This window comes from Gobio gobio (assembly GCF_949357685.1).
Source record: "Gobio gobio genome assembly, chromosome: 3".
In the NCBI taxonomy this organism is placed as follows: domain Eukaryota; kingdom Metazoa; phylum Chordata; class Actinopteri; order Cypriniformes; family Gobionidae; genus Gobio; species Gobio gobio.
Window position 1 is genome coordinate 48,328,740 of NC_137099.1, and position 18,652 is coordinate 48,347,391.

Sequence of the window (18,652 nt, forward strand, 5' to 3'; positions counted from 1 at the left end):
AGAAGACCCCACCGGGTACCACTCATCTCCACCACAAATAGGAAAAAGAGGCTACAATTTGCACAAGCTCACCAAAATTGGACAGTTGAAGACTGGAAAAATGTTGCCTGGTCTGATGAGTCTCGATTTCTGTTGAGACATTCAGATGGTAGAGTCAGAATTTAGCATAAACAGAATGAGAACATGGATCCATCATGCCTTGTTACCACTGTGCAGGCTGGTGGTGGTGGTGTAATGGTGTGGGGGATGTTTTCTTGGCACACTTTAGGCCCCTTAGTGCCAATTGGGCATCGTTTAAAGCCTGAGCATTGTTTCTGACCATGTCCATCCCTTTATGACCACCATGTACCCATCCTCTGATGGCTACTTCCAGCAGGATAATGCACCATGTCACAAAGCTCGAATCATTTCAAATTGGTTTCTTGAACATGACAATGAGTTCACTGAACTAAAATGGCCCCCAAAGTCACCAGATCTCACCCCAATAGAGCATCTTTGGGATGTGGTGGAACGGGAGCTTCGTGCCCTGGATGTGCATCCCCCAAATCTCCATCAACTGCAAGATGCTATCCTATCAATATGGGCCAACATTTCTAAAGAATGCTTTCAGCACCTGTTGAATCAATGCCACGTAGAATTAAGGCAGTTCTGAAGGCGAAAGGGGGTCAAACACAGTATTAGTATGGTGTTCCTAATAATCCTTTAGGTGAGTGTATATTGTATTGTGTGTGTGACTCTTTAGCTCCGCCCACTGCACTCCTTTCGGAAAGAATCGGTATAGATATGAAGGATTCAATACTACTCTATAGGTACTCAAAATTAACATTAGACTGTCAACTGTGTTATGTACCCTTTAAAATTGACCACCAGGTGGCAGCAGAAGAGCATGTGATACTTTGCGAGAGAGCGGAGGACTTCCAAAAGAGGACTTCCAAAATCATCAAAAATGAATTATGTAATGATTACATCACTGTCACGGAAATACACATATTTAGCACCGGGGCAGATAAATCAAAAACAGCAGTTCCGAATCAAATATATTTTCCCACCGTTGAGTAGCCTATATGTCTTTAAAGTAAATATTAGGCTATGTATAGACAAAATATATAATCTCTGATTTAAAATAGATAACAGGCAGAAGAAGATGTCTAATAGTGTTTGTAAGTGACAACGTAACGAAAAACCCACATAAGACTACATTTCAGCAATCAAGACTGCACACACACCTCACATACTCCATGGCAAAGATAAAAAGACTGCGATTGAGAGATAAATGAAGAGCAAAGAGAAGAGAAGAGCAAGGAATTCAGTTAGAGGTGACAAATTGCCTTATTTAATGAGAAACAGGTGCATGTGTGCCTTGTGACTGCTGAGCTAAAGGAATACTCACATACTTGTATAAGCCAGGCAAAAGTGACCTCACATACCACAAAAACAGAGGGAGAGCAGAAAAAGTGTGTGTGTGTGTGTGTGTGTGTGAGAGAGAGAGAGAGAGAGAGAGAGAGAGAGAGAGAGAGAGAGAGAGAGAGAGAGAGAGAGAGAGAGAGAGAGAGAGAGAGAGAGAGAGAGAGAGAGAGAGAGAGAGAGAGAGAGAGAGAGAGAGAGAGAGAGAGAGAGAGGCACAACAAATATAACATCTGGATACCAGGGAATAAAAATATTTCTTGTCCCCATAATCTTTCACATATTTTCTTTCTGCAGTCATTATGAGAGTCATCCTGTATATGCATGATGCAGGTTAATTCCACTTTCGAAAAGTTGATTTGTAATTATAAATGTGTATATTCATTCTGCTGCAGTTCCTGGATTTAAATGGCGTAACAACCACACAAGATTTGATCTTGACTGTGAGGTTGGGAACAATTGTTTGATAACTGGTCTTCTTGTATTACATTCAAAAGTATGATCAAGTCTTTATCAAGGTAAACGGTATTACCTTTGGTAGGCACATGTTTCTTACATTAAAAAATATAAGGCATAAGGCAAATTTTCTATTTTTATCTAGGTTTTAAAGACATTTATTGAAGTGGCAAACAAAAAAATTGCCCACTGTAACCATGGAAATAACACAGTGTGAAGTGAGGACAGAATTATGAATGCAGTTTTTTTTTTTAATAAAAGAGCATTCCAACTGAAAGGCACATGCAAGTTCATGCAGTTTTTGCACAGCAATGTTAAAGAGCCTTTTGATTGAATAACAGAAATCATGTGAGACTACCTGATTTATGAGACTGACTGCTCTGCTAACCTTTTTGAGTCTCTCTGTCTGCGTGTGTGTGTGTGTGTGTGTGTGTGTGTGTGTGTGTGTGTGTGTGTGTGTGTGTGTGTGTGTGTGTGTGTGTGTGTGTGTGTGTGTGTGTGTGTGTGTGTGTGTGTGTGTGTGGTTCTGCAAAACCTTACATTGTGGGGACAAAATGTCCCCACAAGGATGGTAAAACCAGAAATCTTTGATCTTATGGGGACATTTTTGGTCCCCTTGAGGAAAATCAACCCCCTTTAAATCACACTAAATTCTGTTTTTTGAAAATGTAAAAATGCAGAACGTTTTCTGTGCGGGTTGTGTTTAGGGTTAGGGGATAGAATATACAAGAATATTGTACAGTATAAAAATCATTATGAGGGAAAGTCTCCATAAATTTTGTGTGTGTGTGTGTGTGTGTGTGTGTGTGTGTGTGTGTGTGTGTGTGTGTGTGTGTGTGTGTGTGTGTGTGTGTGTGTGTGTGTGTGTGTGTGTGTGTGTGTGTGTGTGTGTGTGTGTGTGTGTGTGTGAGAGAGAGAAAATTTCCTCACAGATAGAGTCAACATATGTCAAAAACAGACAGATGAGGACATCTGAAGTGGTTATCACTATTTGAAATGCTCATAAATCAGCTAAATCATGTTTCGCTTCAAAATGTCAATAGGTTTCAGTAAGGGGTTGGTTTAGAGGTTGGGTATAGCATTATTATTATAATGTCTATGAAAGGTCTTCACTATTTACTATAAGGTTGTGTGCGAGTCGCTATACGGAGACAAAAGGGCAAATTATCAGATAGAGAAAACCTCAAATAAATCTAAAGAAAAGGTGAACATCTGGAAAGGGTGATATTTTGGGAGGGAGTGAGAAGGCAGAGGCCAACAGATGGAGGGGAGGTGGGGGAGAAAGAAAGAGAAAAAGAAAGTGGGTAAGTGAGAGAATAGAAAAAAGAAGGGAGGGGAAAGAGTAAGATAGAGGAGAGAGAGATAGAGAGGTGAATATACACAAGTTCTTATGCAGGGTAGACATAAGTTTAAGTGTGTCTGACAGTCAATAGACTTCAACACGACGTTCAGAGAGAAGAAGTGGACAGGACAGTGATATTACAGCAGAAAAAAGAGAAAGGAAAGCCACATCTCGTTCCCTGAAAAAGTAAGTAACTTTTATAGTGGAATTTAAACACACGTTGCACTTGTCTGTGTCCCGCAGTTTTACTACTCTGCTATTTTCCCTCTCTCTTCATATCTTGCAGTTGGGTCAGTCTAGATCTCATAAAGCACAATTTAGGATGTCTGTTTGATTGATATTCATGTTTTATGTCAGCTCCTTCTCTCTGCATTTTAATGCCTGCATGATTTGGAAAAAGTGTCCTGATCAAACATTAATCCTGTGATTTTCGGATTCTTGAGCTCATCCATTTCTCTGCTACGCCACGATGTGGAGCCATTTTGAGAAATGCCTCTTTTCTGACTCACTCTACAAAGTCAATTACTATGATCTCCAAGTTCAATATTATGTAAAGCTCTCTCTCCCATTCTGGACTCCCTCTCACGAGTGGAGTCACTGCAATTTCTCTTTGCTTTCCTGCAGCATTTCTCTGAAATTAGATTGTTTTAGTCTGATCATGTTTTTAGAAGTTCTGCATTCTCACAGTTATCTTACCTCAGAGAGCTCTCTAATGCCTCAGTCATTGGGCGTCGTGGCTCCATGGGCACAAAGGAGATTTTCTTTCAAATAAACTAATTGAGTTTGCTATCAGTTAGGCCAGTCACAAGACAATCAACCCGTCGTCCATCTCCCCACTGTGTTCCTGAATGAACTAAAGTCATTCATTTAAATAGACTGGAAATACCCAACACTCGCGTGACTCTTTTTAGAAGTGAAGTGCATGAGGCACTTTCCACAAATAAAGCATGAAAAATAAGTCAATTTTACTTTTTACATCAATGGTCGAAGAAAGGAGGTGCTTATAGAACATGTGGAAACTAAATAATCCATATAAAATAGCTTGTACTATAATTAATTAAATATTTCAACAGAAAATTATTGTTGTGTGATTTTAATAGTTGGAGACTAAGGTTATTTCTAATAAATACATATTTGCCTTTCATACTTTAATATTACAAAACTAAAAAGGACAACAAAAGAGCCCTGTAAAGTGTCCTGAGAAGAAATTGACAAAGAATAGATCAAGAAATGCAGGCCTCACAGTATCATCGATCGGACCCTAAAAGAACACTTCAGGCTGTTTGTCCATGGAAAAAACAAAGTGCTCTCCTGTTGTCAGATGTATTGGCAGGGTAAAGGTTTAAGTCTCTAGCCTTACGTTTGGAGTGTTCCTAGTACTTGTTTAACTTTTTGCTATTCCTCCCTGCCTCTCCTTTACATCTCAGCCACTTCTTCACCATGACTGTTCCCACGGCAAAGAAGATACTGATGGTGCCTATGGTGGTTGTGTTTTTTTTGTCTCCATGCCTTGGGATAAGCAACGAAGTGGATTATGGGAACTGGAACTACAGAGAAGGAGGTAAAACAGATATGTTTATATAATATATTTAAGAATGGTACAATTGGTTAAACTGAGTGAAAGTTTTGAGTTGAGTTGAGTTGAGACGACTTATTGTCTAAAAAATGCTGGGTTAAAAACAAACCAAGTTGGGTTGAAAATGGACAAACCCAGCAATTGGGTTGTTTTAACCCAGTGAATGAGTTGTTTTAACCCAGTGGTTGGGTTAAATGTTAGCTTAACCCTTTGGGGTACTATCAGGTCAAAAATGACCCGAAGCGTTTTATAATTTTTTTAAAAAAATCGTAGCTTCATCGGAATGGTCCGAAACTTGGTGACTTTATTGGTACTTGGTATATGAACACCCAAAAAAATGGGGACAGGATTTGAAAAGTTTAAGTGGTCGTAAAAAGTGAAGGGGTGAATCTCTAAAACATCAAGAGTGCAAAACAGACAAAAAAACTCACACACACACACACTTATACACACAAAAACACACACACACACACACACACACACAAAAACACAATTCGCTTTTGGAATGGCACGTGTTAATTTGTGTGTGTGTGTGTGTGTGTGTGTGTGTGTGTGTTTTTGTGTGTATAAGTGTGTGTGTGTGTGTGTGTGAGAGAGTTTTTTTGTCTGTTTTGCACTCTTGATGTTTTAGAGATTCACCCCTTCACTGTTGAGTCCTTTTTTTCTGCATCCTGGCTGATTTGTAGATTGTATGCACAAAAAACTCTTTTACGACCACTTAGACTTTTCAAATCCTGTCCCCAATTTTTTGAGGTGTTCATATACCAAGTACCAATAAAGTCACCAAGTTTCGGACCATTCCGATGAAGCTACGATTTTTTACATTTTTTTTATAAAACGCAAGATCCACTATAATGGTAAAAATGTGCTATTGCGTGATAAAAATACTCAATGTGTCCACCGGATAGCACCGATCTCATTTAAAAAATTGCTTTCATGAGGCCTAGGCTTGACTCTAAAATGAAATACAGCTTTAATAAAAAATGTAAATATATATATACATTTTTTATTATATTCAATGGGAAAAATGGGTCATAATTATTGCATAAATGTTAATTATAAATCATAAAATTATCTCAAAACACCAAAAAAGAAAAGAAAAAATATTGTTGAACAAAAATATATTTCATTGACTTTACTCAAATCTTTTTTATCTTAATCCCGCCCTCCGGGTCATTTTTGACCCTTATGGGTCCTGAGTATGACCAACGCTATCTCACAACCAATTCGTATGTATTTGTAGGATGTGGCTAATTCGTACAAATTTGTACGACCTCACTCGTACGAATTTGTACGTTTTGTCTAATCCCCAGTGACGGTTAGGTTTAGGGGCGGGGTTTGAGGTAAGTCATTCGTACAAATACGTACGAATTTGGCAACTCGTCAAATACGTACGATTTAGCAAAAATCGTATGAATTCGTACGACTGAGGTCGTACAGATTCGTACGAATTAGCCACCTCGTAAAATATGTACGAATTGCCATGAGATCGGGTTGGTATGACACATAAATGAAGTACCCCAGAGGGTTAAAACAACCCAATTGTTGGGTTTCTCCATTTTCAACCCAACTTAGGTTGTTTTTAACCCAGCATTTTTTAGAGCGTAGTTAGCTGAAAGCAATATCAATTTAGCCTAATATTTCTTAAATAAGCACGCAAGTGGAAATTTGTGTGGAATTCTGCAGGAATATTCTGTGCATTTTGTAATGTGTCCATTCCAAAAATCATTGTGTTGGACTATGTAAAAAAAGGGGGTCAGTCTGGACTCAACTGCAACACATTTGTTTAGATTTACAGTTTCATGGAGCTAATATTAAATTCAAATCACATTGCTGACCACCAGTGTACACCAAATAACTCATACCCTTATCTGTCAGCCTAGCTAAAACACAAACAGACATCTCCTAGTTCTACCCTTTAAAGTTAAAGCCCTGTAGTCTAGTGAAAGAAACCTGATTAAACCCATTCTGAAGTATCAGACAGCCTCTTGTCATGTGGCGGCTGGCCTTATTAAAGACTAACCTCATTGTCTTTGCCCTCACGGCAGCGGAGAATGTGAACGTGGCTAACATACGCAGTGTGACTCGAGTGTTGGACGCCTGGGGCAAACGCATATTCAAAGATATCAAGACTCTCTTACACTCACAGCCCAATGCCCTTCTGCCAGACTACTCCAGGTAACACATTATCCTTCCTAATACCTGAACGAATTCATAAAGACTTTTAAATGTCTTGGTGTTGAAGTACAAAGCAATTAGTGTTAACCAACCACCAATATTTTTTATATATTTAATATGCATTTCCTACAACACTTATCTGTTAATGTAGCTAGGCCTATCTCTCTCTCTTCGCTGGGATCCGTAAAGCTTTCTTGTTTTGCAAACTTTCATTTAAAGGTTTTTTTTTTTTTTGCACATGAAAGCTGCTTGTTGGACTGTTTTATATAAACAAGAAAAATGCAGCGTCCTTTGGGGTTTGTTATCCCGAAGTCTGCAGTTTAACAGACTCACTCCCTTAGCCCTGAGGAGATTGTTTTCATGAAGCTTATTCTAAGCCTTACAAGCATTGAAACAGCACTTAAAATGCCAGAAAAGGATTTCTCAGGCACACCTGCTGTCTGAATGACTGTATTGCATGTACATAATGACATTATTGTCATTCAGACTGAGACTGTTAAAGCTGATCTGATTTTATCAACTGTCCAGTATCTCACTATAGTGGAAATTACCAGATCAAAAAATAGCTAATAATACACAAAGCATGTGAAGCTAGACATCAAGCACCATAACACACACCTACACATCATCAGAATTATTGGCATCCCTGGTAAATATGATCAAAGATTGCTGTAAAAATAAATCTGCATCGTTTATCCTTTTTATCTTTTATTTTAAAAAAATCGAACCTTTCACTGAAGTAAAAGAATTGAAAGTGTGGGGTAAATCACATAGTGAAATAAATGCTTTTCTCCAAAACACGTTGGCCGTAGTTATTGGCATGAAATACTTTTTGCAACCTCCTTTTCCCAAGATAACAGCTCTGAGTCTTCTCCTATAATGCCTGATGAGTTTGGAGAACACTTGACAAGAGATCAGAGACCATTCCTCCTTAAAGAATCTCTCCAGATCCTTCAGATTCCCAGCTCTTCTCTTCACTCATTTTCTATAGGATTCAGGTCAGGGAACTGCATGGGACGGTCATGGCAGAAGCTTCATTTTGTGCTCAGTGACACATTTTTGTGTTGATTTTGATGTTTGTTTGGATCATTGTCCTGATGGAAGATCCAACCACTGCCCATTATAAGACTTCTAGCATAGGCTGTAAGGTTTTGATTTTTTATCTGTTGGTATTCTATGACGGGGATTTTCAAACTGGGGTCCTCCAGAAGGTCCTGAGGGGTCCCCAGAAAATTTCATAGAATAAAAAGACAAAGAACAAATGGATAAAGTCAACAGAATATTCTGTTTCTTTTCTAAATGTTTCTCTCATTTCTTGCCGTATACATAGGCTACTTTCCAGAACTGTATATGTTTGCTTTGTATCTTTCTAGTGAGTCCCTTTATCTTATAAGGCAGTATTCTTAAAATCTTAAGTACGTAAGCTGCTTACATATATTTATTGTGAAAGTTTCTTATACAAATAATTCTTCTTCAAGTTTATACATACAACATTAAATAGAGCCAATTTATTAAGTTTGGAAACAATATTTTGTATTTATTGTTGTCACAATTTATCTAACAGTTTAAATGTTTTTTTCATAAACATAGATGGAATTTATGAAGGGGGTCCCTCATAACTGATTCATCGTATTTGGGGGTCCTTGGCATCATAAAGTTTGAAAACCCCTGTTCTATGATACCATGTATCTGAACAAGATGTCCAGGACTTCCAGCAACAACAAAAAAACAAAACAAAACAAAAAACACTTGACCAACAACATTAAAGATCCAGCTGTATTTAACTGTGGGCATTGGGTACTTCGTATCCCTGTTTGCACTTAACACATCTGGTGTGGTTGCTGCCAAAAAGCTCTTTTTATAGTTTAATCTGACCACAGAACCAGGTCTCTTTTGAATTTCCAATCGTGTCGGACAACTCAATATGCTGGAGTTTGTTTCTGGATGAGCAAGAAGGATTTTTCTTGAAACCCTCCCAAACAACATGTGGTGATGTAGGGGTTGTTAGATTTTTTAAAAAGGCTTTCTGACCCCAAGACTCAACTAATCTCTGCGATTCTCCATCTGTGATCCTTAGAGAGTCTTTGGCCACTGAAACTCTCCTCCTCACCGTGCATTAGGACGATATAGACACATGTCTTCTTCCAGGCAGATTGTTAACATCTTTAGTTTATTGGAACTTCTTAATTATTCCCCTGATGGTGGAAATGGGAATTTGTTAATGCTTTAGCTATTTTCTTACAGCCACTTTCTATTTTGTGAAGCTCAACAATCTTTTGCACATCAGAACTTATTCTTTGGTTTTACCAAATCATTTTTTTGGCTTTCCATTCTTTTACTTCAATGAATGGTTACATTTTTGCTTAATGAAAGATAAAAAGGATAAACAATGCAGATTTATTTTACAGCCACCCTTGATCATATTTACCAGGGGTGCCAATAATTCTGACCATGACTGTAAACTATGAAACTAGTTAAAAAATGAATACTAAAAAAAGTCCTGATGGAAAAGTTTTACAAGACATATATACTCACCTAAAGGATTATTAGGAACACCATACTAATACTGTGTTTGACCCCCTTTCGCCTTCAGAACTGCCTTAATTCTACGTGGCATTGATTCAACAGGTGCTGAAAGCATTCTTTAGAAATGTTGGCCCATATTGATAGGATAGCATCTTGCAGTTGATGGAGATTTGTGGGATGCACATCCAGGGCACGAAGCTCCCGTTCCACCACATCCCAAAGATGCTCTATTGGGGTGAGATCTGGTGACATTTTAGTACAGTGAACTCATTGTCATGTTCAAGAAACCAATTTGAAATGATTCAAGCTTTGTGACATGGTGCATTATCCTGCTGGAAGTAGCCATCAGAGGATGGGTACATGGTGGTCATAAAGGGATGGACATGGTCAGAAACAATGCTCAGGTAGGCCATGGCATTTAAACGATGCCCAATTGGCACTAAGGGGCCTAAAGTGTGCCAAGAAAACATCCCCCACACCATTACACCACCACCAGCAGCCTGCACAGTGGTAACAAGGCATGATGGACCCATGTTCCCATTCTGTTTACGCCAAATTCTGACTCTACCGTCTGAATGTCTCAACAGAAATCGAGACTCATCAGACACACTGTAAAAAAAAAAAAGTTGAGAAAACTTAAAAGTTTAAGGCAACCAGCTGCAGAACATTTTTGAGTTTTCTCAACTTTGGGTCAATTAGTTGTACAAACTTTTTTCATGTTAAATAGTTGAATAAACTTTAAAAGCTGAATTTGTCATACAAAACATAAGTTGGATTTTTACAGTGTAGTTGAATAAACTTTAAAAGCTGAATTTGTCATACAAAACATAAGTTGTATTTTTTCAGTGCAGGCAACATTTTTCCAGTCTTCAACTGTCCAATTTTGGTGAGCTTGTGCAAATTGTAGCCTCTTTTTCCTATTTGTAGTGGAGATGAGTGGTACCCGGTGGGGTCTTCTGCTGTTGTAGCCCATCCGCCTCAAGGTTGTGCGTGTTGTGGCTTCACAAATGCTTTGCTGCATACCTCGGTTGTAACGAGTGGTTATTTCAGTCAAAGTTGCTCTTCTATCAGCTTGAATCAGTCGGCCCATTCTCCTCTGACCTCTAGCATCAACAAGGCATTTTCGCCCACAGGACTGCCGCATACTGGATGTTTTTCCCTTTTCACACCATTCTTTGTTAACCCTAGAAATGGTTGTGTGTGAAAATCCCAGTAACTGAGCAGATTGTGAAATACTCAGACCGGCCCGTCTGGCACCAACAACCATGCCACGCTCAAAATTGCTTAAATCACCTTTCTTTCCCATTGCGACATTCAGTTTGGAGTTCAGGAGATTGTCTTGACCAGGACCACACCCCTAAATGCATTGAAGCAATTGCCATGTGATTGGTTGATTAGATAATTGCATTAATGAGACATTGAACAGGTGTTCCTAATAATCCTTTAGGTGAGTGTACACCTAAAGAATCCTGTTACTGAAAGTAGGCCTACTACTTGGAGTCATTCACAAAGAACACATTCTAGGGTTTAACCCTTGTGTTTCCTTAAGAATTTTTTTTGTGCTTTTTTGTTAATGCCAATTGCCAACTTTTGGCACAAGTATGTATTTTTATTGGACTTTTAATATTTTAATATATTTAATATTTGGACTTTTTTCATTTCTTTAATAAATCTATATAAGGTACACAAAATAGTTACACTCAGGACCTTAAGGGCAAATTTCAATCCCAGGACCATGTAACTATGGCAGTTTTATTTACAGTTTTTGTCAATAGGCTTTCATTCTTTTGGCAAAGGCTTCAAAATTAAAATGTTTATTAAAAAAAAAAAATATATATATATATATATATATATATATTACAAGATGGCACCATTTTCTCAGGTTTGGCCTATAAAAGCAAATTTGTTTTTCTGCATATTATAGAGCCAATTGGACATATTATGCAGCTATAATTGTGTGGGTGTGTTAGATGTCAGAGTGTGGTTTGTATGCGTATTGTGTGTGCACGTGTAATATTTGAGAGAGAAAAACTCTACTGTACTGCAAATCACAAATCCCAGCGCTGTCATTTAATAGGAAAAAATTGGTCCTGTGGCCAAACAAAATCTTACTGAAAGCTAATTTGATATATCAACCTTAAATTTGGAATCATTTAGACCATGACTTTGATTTTCTAGCAGTTTTGAGTTCAGCATGTTTTATTAAATATTAATTTTATATAAAATATGGTTCATGAATCATTTTCATAAGCTTAAACCTCTATAACTTTTTAAAACTTTTCAACAGAAATCGGCCAATGGTCTTCTTAATGAGACCAAACTTAAAAGGATGGTTCACCCAAAAATGAACATTTGCTGTTAATTTACTCACCCTCAAGATGTAGGTGTCTTATTTCTTCAGTAGAACAGTAAAGTTTTATTTTTTTAGCAGAAACCGTGGTCCTTGGTGATTCATATAAGTCAATGGCTATCGTCCCTTTGAGAATCAAAAACCCCCCACACATACAAGCAAAACAAAATGAATACCCGCGGCTCCTGACGATTTAGAAACTGAACATTATTTACAACATTATTATTACCTGTAATCCACAGCCTCGGTAAACGGTCCTGAGCACGTTCACGACAGTCTGGAGCACAAGCTTCCTGTCACATAATGACGTATGCGCAGGAGCTCAAAAGTTGGAAATCTGTAAAGTCAAACTTCCCGACTGAAATTGCGCATGCGAACATAATCTTAATTTTTATATAGGTTGCGGCGTCCAGGATAAACACAAAGTACCACTTTGATGATCAATACACACACATCCTCCCTTTCTGTTGTAAAACGAACACAGTGTCAATTTTTTTATTATTATTGATGTAAAAACAGTACACAAGTACAAAAAAATGGGAAGGGGTCAATATTGAACATATTGACAAATTATGAGAATTACATGACACGGAAAAAAGAAAAGAATTGCAAACAGATAATGTTTCTAAGGCTTTTATGTTCTCAGACAATTGAATTTAAATGCGGTATTTTTTAAAGGTGTCATGAACTGACTTTTAAAAAAAAATGTATACTGTTGTTTGAGGTCAACTTATGACGTTCGCGTGGTTTTTACATTCCAAAACATCATAATGAATAAGTAATAGGCTATTTTCTGCCCTGGTTTTGAGGCTCTCTCCTGCACGCTCGGAAGTGACTGAAGACTTGGAAGTAAACTCCCACGGCTAGGATTGGATAAGATTTGCATATTTAATGAGCTTCGGCTGCCCGCGAGTACACCGTTACCCCTTTTCCAACAAGGCAGTGCTGGTGCTGGTTTGGAGTCAGAGCCTAGTTTCAAATCGGTTCTTTGTCTTTCCACTCCCAAAGCAGCTCTGAATCAGGAAAAGTGGTTCTTAAATAGCACCAAAACATTGCTGGTCTAGAAGTAAGAACCGCTTGCGTCAGGAGCTGAGGGCGGGGTTACCGTGACCAACAAGACGAACACAAATTTGAGATCCGCCATTTTTTAAATGTCAGCTAATCGAGCTAATAGCTGCTCGACTGTAATCTCTGTCTACAAATTATGGCGAGCTGCACGAATGTGTTGGATTCGCTGTGTTTTGATGCTGATGTAGGATCGTAAAGCCATGTGAATCAATCAAACAAACACAGTGATTTATCTCTCATCCACCCGCGATTGATTAAAATGTTATTTTTTTATAAACATTCTTTTTCATTTTATTGATCAAAACTTCCGCGATTGTATTTTACCTACAAATATCAAGTCAAGAGAGTGAAAGAATTCTCCAGTCTTTGACCGCGTGCTAAGGTATGTTAGACACGTACACAATCAATAGATCTATATCAAACGATCTGTAACAATGCAATACTATCACATATAAAAAACGTGTTTTACTCACATTAGTGTGTTGCTTCATTCATTCATGTAATCTCATCCTGTCTGCAAATCCAGTCTCTTGTTTACAAACAAATCCGTGATCAGAAATGAAGGAACAAACGCAAAGTCTTCCCCACGGGAGCTGGATATTCATTAAAAATAAAGTTCATCCATGTATTCATAATACTGGAATCCGAATGAAGCTTATGTGCTATGTTTAGAAATTCGAAGCGGTTTAGCTCTCTCTGTAGGCCTGTGTCATGTTAGTGGCACGAGTCAATGGGCGGGGCTACAGAATCGGGCATTATTCTTCTTCTGTTGAGGCGGTGCTTCACTACACTCTCACGTCATAGCCTGGCACATTCTGAGATTGAGCGTTTGCTGGGCCTGTTGTCAATAAAAGCTAAAAATCTTCTTTACTGTTCAATTGAAGAAAAAAAGACACCTAGGCTACATCTTGGATGGCCTGAGGGTAACGTTAAGTATATCATCAGCAAATTTTCCTTTTTGGGTGAATCTGGTTCCAACCGAAAATAAACACTTACGACCCATGATTTTGAACGCCTCTCTCATCTACCGCAAACTCACAGACTAACACTTCTGTCATTGGAAAGAATCATGCGCTGTCATGAATAATTAAGAGACGGTGTCTTCTCATAGGATAAGAAAACTCTGTCTCATTAATAATAATGAGACACCGACGTGTCATCAAAGTACTATAGTGCGCTGGCGCGTCACAACCTGTGACGTGGATACGATGTAGTTTTTAAACCCGGAAGTCGAAAATAGAGAGAAAAACCTTAAAATTAACCAGTTTTACCCTGCAATTAAATATAACAGATGCTAACATTGTGTTCAATGATGTTCAACACATATAACTCTGTTAAAATCTCAGAAAATTTGGTTTAGGGTTTCATGACCCTTTAACCCCCGGTTTCACAGACAAGGCTTAAGTGTAAGGTCTGTGAAACTGGGCCTAAGTCTGTGATCCAAAGCTTCTTTTATAACAGGTCCTCTAAGGACTTCAGAGTAACTTTTTTAAATTGATGCACAAGGGTTAAACATGTGAGACAAAAAGCAACTGAATGGCAATGTGTGTTTTTAAAAGTTTGTTAGCTTCTTTTTAACTTGACACGGCATTTAAGCGGGGCAACGAATAAATATAGCAACGTACGAAAGTTTACACAGGTCAAAAATTAAAACGCGTTAAAGAACTAACTACATATTGACTGGATGGCGGGTTTCGGATGTGCTTGAGGACAAGTGTGGCAGATGCCAGAAGAGAGATTAGCAGCAGTCTATATAGCTGTGAAAATGCTAGGCTGCTGCTTGCAGACCATGATGCGCTACCAAGTATAGAGTAAATTTGAGAAAAGGCTTTGTTTTCCTTTTGTTGTTGATCGTGAAGCGGGCAGAATTGGACAGTTGTCATAATGTGGTGTACAAAGGACTCGTCATCCTGTGGCACCGAGCGTTTTAACACAGCTGGAGGCAGTAGCGGTGTGACCTTTTGAGATTTTGTGAGGCAGGTCTTGGCTAGGAGGACCAGAAGCTCAGTCTTGTCATTTTACACTACGTCCTGTTAACGTATGATCTTTGACTTACTGACCACACATTCTAGTGCACCAAAATAATGTGAAATCTCCTTATTTACATCAATAATGTTACCTGTATTAACAGTCTCACATTTTAAGGGCTCTCTTGGTATTTTGATCCAGAGTTGAGTGTGCAAAGTGTAGGACTATGTCCTTATATGAAAAAAAAAGGTTTTAGCGGTTTAAGTATTTTTCTGAACAAAACTGCCAAATCCTTCCAGAAGAAGGATTCTACACTCCTTCTCTCATACAGACGTTGCACACATACATACACTCTCACACATTCCAGTCCCGTCTCACACTCTCTTCTTTCTCACAGGGTCCGTCCTCTCTCGGAGTCCCTAAATGATCTCTTCAGAGAAGTCTCTCACTTACAGAGGCGCATCACAGATCTTAACAATCGCCTAGCAACCCTGGAACCTTCCCTCCGTCATCATGGTTACCGAGAGGAGGGCGAGGAACTGGCTCCTCAGAGTGTGAAAGGAATGGGACAGAGTCAAACAAAGTATTCACGGCGGTACGTGGTTCGAGTAAACCGTCCTGTGAACAGGGTGGTGAGAACCAGACGAGTGAAAGTGTTCAAAAATGAAAACGGAAGGGTCAAAGCGAGCGAAAGTGAGAGGTAGAGGGAGGTAAATATTTGCAAATCTCATAATCAAACACATTAATGTTATTCAGGAAATATCGTTTATATTGGGGATAAAACAAGTCACATATTGCTAGACATGTTAGTATACAAGCGTGCATCTTTTTTCTGTAGCCTACTCCTTCATGTTCAGGTCTCGAAGGTGCGATTAAAGTTCCCTGGCAGAAAAACTAATGTTGGGAATGTGGATTGTGGAAAACTTTCCAGCAGGATAATGAAGAAAAAAAACATTGAGAGTAAAAACAGACACTCTAGCTCTTTCCAAACAAAGCTAAAGCCATACAATCAGCTATTATTTTCTGTGAGAATCTTTAGTTGAAGCTTTTGATATACAGAGCCATTTGTGTGGCAGGAATAAAATCAGGTGAATACATTTTCATACTTTAAAATATAATTCTGTCTGTTTTTTTTCATGATTGATTACTTGTGTTGAACTGTACTCAAATATTAAACTAAATACAGCGGTTGGTTGACAATATTTGTTGTTGAATATCTTGCATCTCTTTGTTAATGTAGCTAATTATAATAAGTTGCAAATAAAAACCTTAGTTCTTGGGTAAAACAAAACAGACCCATTCTTGATTTTTTTTTTTCATTTATAAATAAAATTATGTGTGCAATTTGAGGTTGGTTTGCAAAGTGCTTACTTGGGAAAAAATATAAAATTTGTTTTATAACTTAACACAACTAAAACTAGCTTTTAGGATTAGTATGATTCATGGTAGCCTATGTGATTTAAGGGTTAGTTCACCCAAAAAATTTGCGATTGATTGGAATGTTATTTTTTTATTACTTGGCCTGCCCGATCGATGAATATAACCGCGAACCGTACACAAACACGCACACACCTTCAAAAATCAAGTCAAGAGAGTGAACAACGCACATCAAGAAAGGAATGTTATTTCAAGATAGCCCATCGGCAGGCCGGGCTTAGGTTTTGGTAGCCCGTCTGGAAAACACATAGCCCCGGGACGTTTGGCTTTGCGAGCCCTGGCCCATACATGTCCGAGACTGATCCCGAATCGCAATGAACCAACAACACCACAAATAAAGGATTCTCCAGCCTTTGACAGCGTGGTAAGGTATATAATCAGTAGATATTAAACAATCTGTAACAATGCAATACTAACATTTTTTTCTCACATTAGTGTGTTGCTTCATTCATTCATGTAATCTCATCTGGTCTGCAAATCCAGTCTCTTGTTTACAAATGAATCCGTGGTGAAATGAAGGAACAAACGCACAATGTCTTCCCCACGTGAGCTGGATATTCATTAAAAATAAAGTTCATCCATGCATTCATGATATTGGAATCCGAATGAAGCTTATGTGGTATGTTTATTGCTTAGAAGTTCGATGCGGTTTATCTCTATGTAGGCCTATATCGTCTCAGGCACGAGTCGGTGGGCGGGGCTACAGAATCAGGCATACATATTTATCTGTTGAGGTGGCGTTTCAGTTTACGATGACGTCAAGGGTCGACATATTCTGAGATTGATCATTTGCTGGGCCTGCAGGTGTCAATAAAAGCTTTTCTTTGACTAACAAGGAAGTTTTCAGCTCCGAAACTTACAGGATATTCTTATATCAATAAAGGCCTGTTATCTCTAATTAATTAACCTCTGTAATCTCTAATTTCCGCTAACTGTCGTACGCGTGTTCACGAGAGACTGGCGTTCCAGCATATGGCGAGGACGCAGGCGTAGCATAAGTTCGGGTGACGAATGCGGAAGCGCAGATGAACAAAACTTGGTTCTCGCGAGAACTAGCATATTCTCACCGGTCTCTTGTGAACGCGTGTACAACCATTAGAGGAAGTTAGAGATTACTGTTTTGTAAAGTTTTAAGTTGGATATTTTTCTCACACAAACGTATGGCTTCCCTTCAGAAGGCCTTTATTAACCCCCCGGAGCTGTGTGGAGCACTTTTATGATGGATATAGATGCACTTTTATGGACTTCAAAACAGAAACAGCCATTCACTGCCATTATAAAGCTTGGAAGAGCCAGGACATTTTTAATATAACTCTGATTGTATTCGTCTGAAAGAAGAAAGTCATATACACCTAGGATGATTTGAGGGTGAGTAAATCATGGGCTAATTTTCATTTTTGGGTGAACTATCCCTTTAATTTTAACCAGTTTTATCTTATTGTTTAAATGACATATTATGCAGACACTGTTATAAGCGTTTGTAGAGGTAAGTGCAGCATTGTACTGTATAAATCATTCTCCTATTACACTCCATGTTCCAACCACCATCCCCATTCACATACTTTTCATAAATGATGTCAGCCAGGTGGCATCATTTCTCAAAGGCTTCCAGTTCCAGATCTTATATTAAATATGGTTCCCATCTCTATGTATTTATGAAAGCATTCTATTATAAACCACACATTTACACTGCATATAAAATACATCATCACTAAATATCACTCAAACATGTATAACATAGAGAACAGCATTCAAGTGATTCACTAATGATATTAATTCCCTCAAATAATACTGGTATATTGCATTGAGGAACAATTTTTTTGTTTTGTTTTTATAAGCTCACTTTAACACAAAACATACTTTCTACAACAGCTTATGGACTGACAGGATCCTAGTGGTATAATTTTAACAGCTGGAAATGCACACCATGGCGCCACTACCCATTCAGATGTGCGCAAGATGAATGTGGAGTGTAATGTAAGTCCGGCCACATGGTGGCAGTGTTGTGACGGCTTAGTTGACCGCATGCCTCTGTGACAGGAGCGAGTGTCTGAAGTCAGTGGGGTCTGTCTGTGGCCGCTATTTTTCGGTCAGCACAGGACTTAAAAGCGTTTACCAAGATCACTTTAGACTTCCAGTGTGTAGTATGTGTGAGTGTATTTCTGTGCTAGTGAGGACGTCTGAGAGAATATCGGTACGTAAACACAAATATGTGTATGCGCGTCTGTATAATTCGCTTTGGCAAAACTTATAGCACCTTTGGTCTACATCAGGGGTCTCCAAACTCGGTCCTGGAGGGCCGCTGTCCTGCAGAGTTTATCTCCAACCGCAAATAAACACACCTGAA

General features: G+C 38.5%; 1 protein-coding gene across 1 annotated transcript; it reads left to right on the plus strand.

Moving 5' to 3' along the window:
- Positions 1 to 2,978: 2,978 nt before the first annotated feature.
- Positions 2,979 to 16,216, plus strand: LOC307123507 (uncharacterized protein). The gene is made up of 4 exons (XM_079812054.1): positions 2,979 to 3,388; positions 4,630 to 4,763; positions 6,827 to 6,956; positions 15,266 to 16,216. The coding sequence occupies exons 2-4, from the start codon at positions 4,643 to 4,645 to the stop codon at positions 15,570 to 15,572; spliced, it is 558 nt and encodes a 185-aa protein (XP_079668180.1). The 5' UTR covers positions 2,979 to 3,388; positions 4,630 to 4,642; the 3' UTR covers positions 15,573 to 16,216.
- Positions 16,217 to 18,652: the final 2,436 nt, after the last annotated feature.

Excerpts from the sequence above, each read along its gene's own strand:
- LOC307123507 (XM_079812054.1), top strand. The coding sequence starts at position 4,643 with ATGACTGTTCCCACGGCAAAGAAGATACTGATGGTGCCTATGGTGGTT. Across the intron at positions 4,764-6,826 it reads CTGGAACTACAGAGAAGGAG|CGGAGAATGTGAACGTGGCT; the intron begins GTAAAACAGATA and ends CCCTCACGGCAG. Across the intron at positions 6,957-15,265 it reads CTTCTGCCAGACTACTCCAG|GGTCCGTCCTCTCTCGGAGT; the intron begins GTAACACATTAT and ends TCTTTCTCACAG.